At 39.2% G+C, this 13,136-nt stretch overlaps 1 protein-coding gene across 2 annotated transcripts in view; it reads left to right on the forward strand.

The window, feature by feature from the left end:
- The window catches only part of LOC124774998 (G patch domain-containing protein 11-like), a 138,350-nt gene that overhangs the window by 74,908 nt on the left and 50,306 nt on the right, over positions 1 to 13,136 (forward strand). For both annotated transcript variants that reach the window (XR_007015580.1, XM_047249751.1), the window contains exon 4: positions 8,720 to 8,869. Coding sequence is in view for 1 of the 2 variants with exons in the window: in XM_047249751.1 (XP_047105707.1) it covers positions 8,720 to 8,869 (150 nt within the window). In the remaining variant the exon portion in view is untranslated. The remainder of the gene's footprint in view (positions 1 to 8,719; positions 8,870 to 13,136) is intronic.

Raw genomic sequence — 13,136 nt, forward strand, 5'->3', positions numbered from 1 at the left:
CATTTTTGCAGCACCCTTGCATTTTCATTTAGTTGTCACAAGCAGTCCCACTAATGTCACTACAGTCCTCAGTGAGGTTATTGAAGATATTCAATTGTAGTTCCTCAAACTAATTGTCATCATTCAGTGTTTGCACATTTGTGTGTCGGCCTGCACCAGTTGACCTGTAGTTCATCTGATGACTGCATCTGTCTCTTTCACAATATTTGAGTTTTGGACAAAAAGCTTACTTACAGTGTACTGTTCACACTCTGTTTTGTACTTGACACATTAGTGTCTCAGATAAGTGTACTTTCATGATCATTACAGGATTCACTGCTATAAAATCCCCCTTACTCTATAATTTCATTTATGTTTATTGTTAGTTGCATTCTGTCTTGGTTATGCATTTATGGCAAGATAGTCTCAGTTCATAATTTCAACTGCACTTTTGCCATGCCCATATACTCAAGCACTTCTTTAAGAGTGATAGAACAGCCGTTGGTCACTGACAAACAATTTTATAATGAGTTCGGCTGACCTGTTGAATCCATGTATTTTTACAAATAGTCTAATAATTGAAGTAGCAACAGCAAATATTAACATTAGAATAATGATTAGCTGTATCACCCACTTTTGCACTTGATCTGGCCAGATACTAAGAATTTCCCAAGATCAACTACCAGCTGCACTTTTCAACTGAGAATGCAGCCTGTGAGCAGTCAAAAATTTGGGTGGGGGATGATAGGTACTTGCTGACAGCAAGTATGACACTACGAGAGCTGTATCCTACACAAATGAGGTATACAGAGGAATAGTTGGGGTGTCTGCTAGTGGCAAGACCCGTATTACAGTAGCTACTCTCTACTCTGACGGGATTAGCTTGTGACAAAATTGTTTACTGGCTGTGAAAACTGTGAACATTCTAGCACTGATCTGTTGACTGATTAAATTTTCATATTAGGACTGAAAATAAGCTTGGATGTTCTCTCACTCAGCAACCTCTTAATTTGTCCTAACGTGGTAAATGTGATGACCCATTCAGAGCAAAACATTTAAAGTCCGTGTAGCTCATCTTCAAGCATAGAATTCAAATCTTTTGACCATGCACAAAGATTTTGGTGGACAGTATTCCTTATCACTGTGAAGTTGTCTCAAGTGGGGGGGAAAAACTTTCCTGTCTGTGGAATTTCAGTTAAAATTTCCAGAGTCTTTAGTGTATCAATACTCAGTGTTTGTGACAGAAAACATAGTAAATTCTTGATGTAATAATGTATTAAATCCCTGTAGCAAAATTTTTTGTGGTAATTTTTATCTCTTATTTTGAGTTTGTTTGATCCAGATTCACATGTAACTCAATGGGTGGGATGTGAGAGTGTTCTGTGGGGCAAAATGATGAACAAAATGGTTCAAATGGCTCTGAGCACTATGCGACTTAACTTCTAAGGTCATCAGTCCCGTAGAACTTAGAACTACTTAAACCTAACTAACCTAACGACATCACACACATCCATGCCCGAGGCAGGATTCGAACCTTCGACCGTAGCGGTTGCGCGGTTCCAGACTGTAGCGCCTAGAACCGCTCGGCCACCCCGGCCGGCAAAATGATGAACAATTATTATTCTTGAAATATCTTCCTTTCAAGTATATTTATTATTATTATACTCTCCCTTGTACTATCCACAGGATTAAATAACCACAACCATTTATTGCTTGATTCTATACAACCGTGCTAGCAATATGGAACTCTGAATACAACTTTGAATACAAACTCTCAGCTTTTCTGTACAGGTTGTTATGCACGCATTCTCACATGAACAATAGTTTCCATTGACAATCTTGGACATTTCTTATTCTGAGGTGCTCCTCATGGCATCCACATCGAGTTGGAAGTTCTGTGTCATACTTGCTATGACGTAAACATGTCTGTTGACGAACTTCAAAAGCCACATGTCACCCAAGGAACACCTGAAAACAAATATTTGTACTAACATATGTATCATATTAAAAATGCAAACCTTTGCTCTGTTTGGAACATTCCCTTTTATCCCGCGTTTAATAAACTACATGATTACGAATTCATGTGTGATGAGGAGAGTACAGAAAATTTCATCTCTCTCTCACTTAAAGGAAAATTCCAATTTTAACTACACAAAATTCTGTACCCTCACAGTATATCCATACAGATATTTTCTTCAACGAAGGTAAACAGAAGGATAATTCCTCTCTTGTCAACAGTTAGTCCAATTTCATTAACTGTGAAAAGTGCCTACACCACTAGCATGTTTACAAAATAAAATCTGTAGAGCAGATACATGCTATGAAGTTAGCCTTATCACTGATAAAGTCTCAAATTCAATTTTAAGTGCAGCCTGACTGATAACAGCTGACATCAACTGATTAGTCATTATGGATAACATTATTTAACTGAATACAATAAAACACAAAAGAATTTTGTGTTATATTACATACATATTAAATTGACAACACCATGGAAAGGATAGATTTGCTACTCACCATATAAAGAGGGCATTTAGTCTCAAACAGGTGCAGTGAAAAATATGCATGTTATGTGGATCATAACTACAACAACTTGCCACAATATGGAACTTATCAGGTAGTTGACATATAAGATACTTTTTCGCTGTGAAAACATTTGTGTAACTTTTTTAAAATCTTTATCTACAACAATGTTTGATACATTTACCACCACCACATACATATTGTCGATTCAGAAATTTAGCTGTGGAGTAAAAGAAATTGTCAAGTAGAAATTATTTCAATTTGTTTTTAAAACTTTCGTTATCTGCCTGCATGTTTAATTCACAATGGAGGAGGTCATATAAGAATAGATACGAAGTTTATTTTAATTGAGTCAAATTGAATGGTTCAAGGTTAAAAATACACACTAGACCCTGACTGAAGGTGTAGAAGACAGTGCAGACAGGGTGTCCAGCATCCAGGAAAATGCAGAAAACTCACTTAATTTTTGCATTTTGTCTAAAAACCTTGGAAAAGATGTGCACCTTATTTGATTTTGGTCAGAGGCATTGGCTTGCCTTCCACTTGGCCTGATACAGTGCCGTACTCAATGTTCACCCTTAGCTCACTGTTGTATATGCGCCCGCCACCCCTCTTCATTCCCCTCTCTCAGTCCACCAACGCAGTGGCCATCCAGCCAAGCCAGGCTGAGCTGTGCAGAGGTTTGTTGTTACTGATACCAAATGGCTTGCATCCCCGTCACTGCAGCCTGGCCATGCTTCCCTGGTTTGTTGTTGTGGTGTGCTTTTGTGATATGATGTGACCAGCAAAGAGCTGTGAAGAGTATTTGGTGCGGTTTACATTTACATTTGTTCAAAGGTAAATATTGCCTTGTTTACTAACACAATGTGATGACAGATGTGTGATTTTAGGTGAGTGTATGGCCTATTCAGATTCGTTTATTTTGAAACAGGGATACTAGGACATGCCATAAATTGTTTTGGATATACACCAAAAAATTACTATTGAAGCATGCCAACACTTATTCATCTGATTGCTATTGTGTAGGAATAAGATTGATTATAGATTGTCACACATAAAATAGTGTCATTGGAACACGTATGAGCAATAACTGGGCTAATGGTATGTGGTGGTTGGTTGAGATAACACAGAGCTAAAGTATGCAATGGGAACTATGCAATGCAGGTGTCCAGAGGATGAGTGAGGACTGTGCATATAGGGGACTTGGACAATAAGGGCAACTCTTTGTGTCATTTCTACCCTCGTTGTCTAACATTTCAATGCTGCTATGGCTCGTAATTGACACAAACTACTTACAATTCTGTACACACTAGGAAGGTTGTATTGCCTTCCTTTTGACCAAGTCAAGGAAGGATGAGGTGAGGGGGTGGGGCGGAAAAAGCAAACCCGTGTCACAAGATTTTTTTTTTTTTTTTTTTAGCATGTTTCCATCTTTGTGAACTCTTGGCCATATCTCACTGTGTTGTTTATGTATGAACCCCTCTAATGCATATGTCAACTAAGGATTTACGTGGTGAACTGGAAGTGGGCATTCAGGATCCAGAATTTTGGTGGGTCGAAGAGTGCACATCTGAATTAATTCAATGTTCAGTTCATGCTCTGTAAAACAAACTTCTCCCTCAGAAAAATAGGCAGTTAGAAGGAAAAGAAGCATACTTGTCTTGAGGCTACTACACTACTGGCCATTAAAATTGCTACACCACGAAGATGATGTGCTACAGACGCAAAATTTAACCGACAGGAAGACAATGCTGTGATATGCAAATGATTAGCTTTTTAGAGCATTCACACAAGGTTTGCGCCGATAGTGACACCTACAATGTGCTGACATGAGGAAAGTTTCCAACCAATTTCTCATACACAAACAGCAGTTGACAGGCGTTGCCTGGTGAAACGTTGTTGTGGTGCCTCGTGTAAGGAGGAGAAATGCGTACCATCATGTGTCCGACTTTGATGAAGGTCGGATTGTAGCCTATCGCGATTACGGTTTATCGCATCGCGACATTGCTGCTCGCGTTGGTCGAGACCCAATAACTGTTAGCAGAATATGGAATCGGTGGGTTCAGGAGGGTAATATGGAACGCTGTGCTGGATCCCAACGGCCTCGTATCACTAGCAGTCAAGATGATAGGCACCGTATCCTGCATGGCTGTAATGGATCGTGCAGCCACATCTCGATTTCTTAGTCAACAGATGGGCATGTTTGCAATACAACAACCATCTGCACGAACAGTTCGACGACATTTGCAGCAGCATGGTCTGTCAGCTCGGAGACCATAGCTGCGGTTACCCTTGACGCTGCATCACAGACAGGAGTGCCTGCGATGGTGTACTCAACGATGAACCTGGGTGCACGAATGGCAAAATGTCATTTTTTTGGATGAATCCAGGTTCTGTTTACAGCATCATGATGGTCGCATCCGTGTTTGGCGACATCGCGGTGAAGTGCGTATTCGTCATCTCCATACTGGCGTAATACCTGGCGTGCTAGTATGGGGTGCCATTGGTTACACGTCTCGGTCACCTCTTGTTCACATTGACGGCACTTTGAACAGTGGACATTACATTTCAGATGTGTTACGGCCCGTGGCTCTACCCTTGATTCGATCCCTGCGAAACACTACATTTCAGCAGGATAATGCACGACCGCATGTTGCAGGTCCTGCTGGGGCCTTTCCAGGTACAGAAAATGTTCGACTGCTGCCCTGGCCAGCACATTCTCCAGATCTCTCGCCAATTGAAAATGTCTGGTCAATGGCGGCCGAACAATAGCTCGTCACAATACGCCAGTCACTACACTTGATGAACTGTGGTATCGTGTTGAAGCTGCATGGGAAGCTGTACCTGTACATGCCATCCAAGCTCTGTTTGACTCAATGCCCAGGCATATCAAGGCCGTTATTACGGCCAGAGGTGGTTGTTCTTGGGTACCAATTTCTCAGGATCTATGCACCTATATTGCGTGAAAATGTAATCACATGTCAGTTCTAGTATAATATATTTGTCCAAAGAATACCCGTTTATCATCTGCATTTCTTCTTGGTGTAGCAGTTTTAATGGCCAGTAGTGTAGGAAAATTGGTTCAAATGGCTATGAGCACTATGGCACTTAACATCTGAGATCATCAGTCCCCTAGAAATTAGAACTACTTAAACCTAACTAACCTAAGGACATCACACACATCCGTGCCCGAGGCAGGATTCGAACCCGCGACCATAGCTGTCGCGCGGTTCCAGACTGAAGTCCCTAGAACCGCTCAGCCACACCGGCTGGCACTACTAGGAAAGTTACAGTTCCTGTGTCCATGCCAATTGCCTCAAACGGTCATGGCTTCAATGCCATTGCATCAAACATAGCCCCTTGAGTGCTTCCTGTCACTGCTGGACACACTCACCTCATCTTCGACTCTTGACAACAGAAAGAACAATCCTGACAGAGTCCTTGGTGCGGTAAATGCACTGGAAAATAAAATTACTAATTTCAAGGAGGTCTTCATGTAGCTGTGATGCTGGTAGGGAGTGCGTTGTGCAGTTGTGATGTCCTACCCCAAAGCAATCACATCAAGCACTTACTGCAGGAACACTTGGATGGTGGCCAGTGATGCTAGATTATGTGCAGAGGGATACAGAAACGAAGGCAGAGACCAGTTTGTGTCTGTTGCCTGCTGTGAGACACCATTCTTCTTAGGAAACTGGCTGCCTTGTTAATCTCTTACCAAATGTGTTCGCAGGCTATAACATTGCCTACAAAGTGCAGCTTCAAAAGTCAAAAGTAAATTATAGCATTGTGTCTGGGCTTGGCGTTTTTCATGCAATAACTACAGGATACTGTTGCTGCCAGTGACATGATCATGATTCGGTTTGTTGAGAGTTTGAGTAACGGTTACCAAAACCAGCAGATTGATCTGTATGTTTGCTTCAGAGTTAGTTCATTGGGCCAGGTTTTGATTAGATTCCTCACTTTAGTATTTTTCAGAAAAAGTGTTGTACGAGATTTAGTTGGAGGATTTGAGGCAGGTGCAGCCCAATCAAAGGTAAATCTGAAAAGCCAAGTTGTTCAGGCCTCCATGAATGGCCCTAATGTTACTAAGGCATTCCTAACAGAACTGAAAGGCAAGCTTAAAGTAGAGGGTAATCTTTAGGACCCTGTGCTTTTGGACTTTGAAATATGTGGCTTGCATACAGTGCATGGTGCCCTTAAGACAAGTTGTACTAATTCTGGCTGGAACTTTGTTGAGTCAGTGAGAGCCCTGTATAATCTGTTTAAAAACTTTCCTTCCCTCCATGCTAATTTCCACAACATTACAGCTACCTCTATTTTCTTGGAAATGTTTGGAGCTGTTTGGTGGGTGGAGAATAAAATAGTGGCAGTTGGGCTCAGCAGATATTAATAACTGTTGAAAAATGTTTGAAGGAAGTAGAAAGGATAAAAAAGGAACAGAAGAAGGTAAAACTGAAACCTAAAGTCACTTCCGGACTTTCTGAGAGTCGTAACTAGTAGTGTGTGTGTCTTCAAGTGAAAGGTATCAGATGCCCCATTAGTTCCCTTTCTCTGTACTTCCCTCCAGTCTATGTTCTACGTCTACATCTATACTCGGCAAACCACCATGAAGTAGATGGCAGAGGGTGCATGTTCAGAGAATTAATGAAAAAAATTTGTCAAGCCAGAAGTTTTGTTGAAACAGACTAACTTCAAAATAGATCTGAGTGGCAACGTAAATTAGTTGCAACATCAGAAACTGGACATCAGGTACAGAACCAAAAAAGCTCAGAGTCAATGTGACTTATCAGAGAAAGATATCATGGCACTACAGAATGAATGCCTTACTTTTATGAAGAGTCTGTAACTAAAATTTTGGATAAATCACCCCTGGTGTATTCCTTTACAAAGGACATCACGTGTTTTAGACCCAGAAGTGGCTATTAACACAGACATTAAGAAGAGGCAGTTACATATAGCATTTTTTAAATTGCTTTGGTGGTCATGAGGCTGATGCCATTTCCCATGAGTTCCAAACTCTGTTAGAGATAATGCCAATGAAGGAAATCCTCAAAGAACATGAGGGGGATCATGTTTGCTTCAGTCAGTTCTGAATGATGGTCTTCTGGTCTAAGAGTGATCATGAACATTTGAAGAGATTTATCAAACTTGCTTGCATTCTCTTCCATGGCAATGCCAGATTTGGAAGAGGTTTCTCTGACAACTTAATTTTGTTCAGAAATTCTGTGGAAGTGCCTCTCATAGCTCTTTGTGCTGTTCATGATTTAGTCAAGGTCACTGGGATGGTTGGATCTGTAAGCTTCATGAAGTGGTTAACCCACAGCTTCCTAAATGCACATGGTAGCTACAGTGAAGCAGTAGCAGAGAAAAGGGCAGATGAGAAGTCCTTGAAAGAAATGAGAGAAAGAGTTGAAGAGTAGAGAGAAGACAAGAGTGCCACAAAGTATGAAAACAAAACTCATGAAAAGTGCTGAGAAATAGATTTTTGTCAGACTGAAGTAGTAGTTCTATCAATAAAAATTACCTGCTTGTGACTTCACTTTATATTCATGTATATGTCCTTGCCAAATTAGTCTATTACTGTTCCTTCCATAATTGTTTTGTTCAAATTATTTTTTACTTTTATTCTTGGATATCTCTGAAAAAAGAGTAATTTTTTACTGAAGTAGATAATGCTCATTGTTTTTATGTCAGTGTAGTTTTCCTGTAATTGTTTTTGTTCGTGTCAAGTTTTACACAGAAAGATGATCAGCATCGGCTATAATACGATCAGTGCTAACCTTCTTTCTGTCCTGGATTACGTCATGGCCGTGGGGCACAATATTCTTGTGAGATCCAACCTGATTTTACGCGTAATTCTATTGTCAGATTGTGGTGCATTTATGTCTGGGTTAAAATAAAACACACTCATTTTAAGGGCTTTTTTCCTTTTAACTCTGAGTATAGCCCCACCCCCACCCCAGTATGTTCCTGTGTTTTGACAAATTTTGTATATTTCGTCATAAAATTGATTAGGAACTAAGCACAGTTTGACCGTGGATAAATACAAAAATTGGCCTGGAAAACATATGGGATTTTTATTTATTTATTTATTTTTTACTTTATTTTATATATATTAGAATCACTGGACACCATGTTGTTTAACTTTCACTCATTACAAGTAAGATAGTTGTTTTTGTTAATTACATATTAGTTACGCAATTCATTTCATTTTTAGGACATTGACATTCCAGCAGAACCGTGGTTTTGGCCTGATGGTTGGTCACAAGAGGAAGAAAATGAGTCAGATGAAGAGGAGGAGGAGGAAGAAGAATGTGATGGGGATGAGGAGGAGGAGGAGGAGAGCAGTGAGGAAATAACATTTCAGGTTGCATTGCATTATTACATTTTCTTTTCCTTGAGACACTTGTGAAAAAAGTTTACATTAATAACATTTTATATTTATGTAAGGGCATAAGATTTTATGATTTATTTTAAAGTGTCATTTTAAATAACAACTTTTGGTTACGTTATCATTTTGAGTTGTTATAGATACTTAGGTTTTTAGAAATTATGGGGAAAATTACAAAAAAATAACAACTTAAAAAATAGTACCATGTAATGAAAGCCAAAGTGTTGAACATTTGCTGTATAAAACATAAAAGCTTAATTTCAGAAATATAGTTTATGAGACCTGAGTTAGTCGCAGTGTACACCATGTTTAAGTAACTTAATGGGAGTGCAGCTGGATGACATGATTGACAACTGCTGATATTTTGAAAAGCACACACACTGTCATTTTCAAGGAAAAACTGCAACAAGAAAGCATGGTGCAAGAGAGTTTAAACCTTAGTACGCAAGGCAATTCTGGAAAGATAAAAAACACACACACACTGTAAACACTAGCACCACCACACAAAATGACTGAGATCAAAGTTATCAACAGCAAAAATTAATAAACAACAGATGAGGAAGCATTACCTCTGTCCCTCAGTTTTTTTGACCAGAGAGAGAGAGAGAGAGAGAGAGAAGTATTCCACACAGGGTTTAAGCAGAAACCTCCATCTCCCTTTATAAGCCTACTTTCTAATTTAATTTCAACTACTTCCTTAATAACATTAACCAAATAGCTGGATGTATGTGCCAGAATCTCAGTATTACATTTCCTGCTGTTTGGTGTGTGTTATTAAGGAATCAGTTGAAATTAAATTAGCAAGTTACCTTATAAATGGAGATAGACGTGTTTGCTTGGATTCTGGATGGGATCTTGCTCTTTTCCTTGTCTAAAAATGGAGGGACAAAGTTTATGCTACCTCACTCGTTGGTTTTGCAGTTGTGCTAGTGTTTACAGTATGTCTGTGTCTGTGTGTGTGTGTGTGTGTGTGTGTGTGTGTGTGTGTGTGTAAATGAGTGTGCATGTGCACGTTCAGTTGCTTGCACATTTCCCCTTGGTGCAGTTTTGCCTTGAAAATGACAGGGTCTGCCCCTGTCAAAATAGCGGCAGTTGACAAGATCAACTAGCTGCATTCCCATAAGTTATTTGAACAAAATTATTTATGTTGAGACCTAGAATTTATTTGAAGTGCAAAAAAAGTGTATCATTTGCTGCAGAGTGTGACTGTCTTTAGCTGCAATTCTGAAAAATTTTATGCTGTTAATTAGCTGTCTGTGAGATGCAGAAATGTGAATGTAATTCTATTGCAAAGCTGTTCTCAGTGTTGCAAGAGCCTAGAAAGGAGTAATGACACATCTACCAAGAGCATACCAAATAATGCTGTTTAGGATTTATGTCGGGCTCAGTTCACAGGTAAAGCAGTTGGCAGGCTTTAGTTTATTGGTACCCATATGTCAATTGACACTTTCTGCTGCCCTTTCTTTGTAATTTACTTTAAAAACATTATGGTACACTAATTACTGCTGACCGACATAACCCGAAGAATCTCTGGTTATTAGCAACTGGAGACATTCGTGATAGTAATTGTTTCACATTTCAGTAGCTTGTATATCTCTGAGTGCTCCTGGTATCTGCAGTGACATATGCAAAGCACTTCAAAGATTTGATTGAAATGTTTTATCAGGTAGATAATTTCAGTAAAATATTATTAATGAAATGTAAAGCACACATACAAACTATCACATAGACTGCTTGATACAATCTGCTATAAAGTTGGAGGGCAGGTAGCATGATCCCAGATAAGCAGTTTTTATTTATCATCAAAAATCTCAAATGTAGCAGTGTTACACCACCCGTGTAATTACATCTACCATGAACAGTAGTGACTGGAATGATCAGGGCTTTTGTATATTTTTAATTTTAATCAGCATAATAGATACATATTCACACTTGTTTGCCTTCAAGGAAATTTATTTTGCTGTTCCTTTTTAACAAAAAGAAATACAAAAATTTTGCTTGTCTGCTCAGTTGTTGCCTGGTGCTAGCACCTAATAAATTTACATCTTTCTCGCCTTTGAGTGCTTTGACAATTTTCTACTTAACATACTTCTTTTCCTTCAGTATTTGTCCGGTGAACATCTTGGAGCCCAAAAGCACCCATAATCTTGTATTGTGACATTACATTGTCTTCAGACCACCCCATTACTTGTGCGATTCATGTCGGCTAAAAAAGTACGCCGGAAACAAGACAGCAGACAAATGCCCGTGTACTGTTAGGGCTGAAACAGAGAGGAAATGAAATTTCTTTGATGGCTCGCTAAAAGACCAGCAACCAATGGAACACGAGTGAGCACCAGTAAATGCAAGCAGAACGCGACTGAATGCTGTTTGCTCATGCTCACCTACCATTTACATCAGAGAAAATTCTGGTGTAAATCAGGCTCTGTATGTTTTGTGTAAGCCAAGCTGTATATGTTTTGTCTATATTAACTTGTGTGGTCACAAAACTCTGTGGAAAAGCAGGGAAACTGTATCAGTTGTACAACTGGAATTTGAAGAGAGAGAGTGTGGGAAGGGGGGGGGGGGGGGGAGTTAACATACCATGACCGATGAAGTTGAAGAGACGAAAACTGAGCGTAGATTCAGGGAAGATGGTGGAGGAGAGCAGCTAATTTTCCTTCGAAAGGAAATATACTAGCAATTGCTGTAGGAAATTTAGGGAAAAAACTTGTTCTGGATGGCCAGATTGGGATTGGGACTGCCATTTTCCTAATATGGGTCCAGTGCTTCAGTACTGTGCCAGCTTACTTGGTGTCATGGGCAAAAGAGGATACTGCTGGTCCTACACATACACCATCTCTCTGCAAGCTTAGTCAGTTACACACTGCTAAGCACTCTTGAAGTGTCATAATTCCTTTGGGCCATGCCTTTTGGGTGCTGCAATTTTATCAAATGTTAGTGTGAAATTGTTGCAAACTTCTTTTCTTAGAATTACCGTGTGTATTTATCAGAGAACTATCTCATGAAGAAAACTTCTGAGTTCTTCTGGTTAGAAACAGGCTTGAGCTTTTCAACTCAGTTGACACAGGATAAGAAATCAGTGATGATAAGGCCATACTAGTATTACTGGATATTGCTGTAAAATGGAATGTGTAGAAAAGTAGGCAGATATTTCTTCTTAGAAAATGCAGCAATAAAGAGATTTCAGATTACCTGTGCACTCAACGTGAGATGTATATCTGTGAGACTGAAAATGTTGAGTGTACATTGACAGAGTTCGGGTATCGTACAATTTACTTTAGACAGACATGTGCTGAGCAAAGTTGTTCAGGGTAGAAAAAACCCACTGTGGTTCGACAAGTTTGTTAGAAATCTGCCGTATAAGCAGAGGTAGCTCTACTACAGATTTAAATGAAGCCAAAGCCTCAGAGGCAAACAAAAACTGAATGAAGCCAAAATTAGCCCAGGGAGAAACTTGCATAAACTGTTCAGTGAATTCAAAAATAAAATTCTATCTACTGGTATGATAGAAAATCCCAGTAAGTTTTGATCTTCTGTTAACTCAGTAACTGATGAGTTATATGTCCAGACACTTTGTGACCATAATGGCAACGAAACTGAGAATGACAGAGAAAACCAAAATACTAAATTCCTTTTCCAAAACTGTTTGACTGAGGAAGATCGTACTATGGTTTCTCCTTTAAATTGTTACACAAATGTCCAAATGAAAGATATCAAAATAAGTGGCCATAGGATAGAAAATCAACTGAAATTATTTGACAGAGGAAAGATGGCTGGACTTAATATAATATCTATGCAATTCTACAGAGTAAATGAACGAGCTTGCTGCTGTTCCAGCAGCATTGTACCGTAGTTTGCTACAGGAACAAAGCATTCCCAGTGATTGGAAAAATGTGTAGATCATTTCTGTTTTTAAAAAGTGTTGTTGAACAGACACTCAGAACTATAGGCTTATATTGCTGATGTCAGTATTTTGTATTAACATATCATGACACTTCTAGGTATCAAAAGTCTCCTTTGAGTGTATCAACGTGGATTCCAAAAACAACCATTGTATTTGACTTTTAAAAGGCATTGATAAGGTTCTGCATTGCTGCCTAATGGACAAAACAGTAGTTTTGACGATATCGGACCAGTTTTGTGATTGCATTGAAGAGTTCCTAGCAAAATGGATCACAGTATGTCATTTTTAATGAAGAGAAATAGTCAGGCGCAAGAGTAATTATGAGTGTACTTGGAG

Source organism: Schistocerca piceifrons, chromosome 2 (genome assembly GCF_021461385.2).
Source record: "Schistocerca piceifrons isolate TAMUIC-IGC-003096 chromosome 2, iqSchPice1.1, whole genome shotgun sequence".
Taxonomy (NCBI): domain Eukaryota; kingdom Metazoa; phylum Arthropoda; class Insecta; order Orthoptera; family Acrididae; genus Schistocerca; species Schistocerca piceifrons.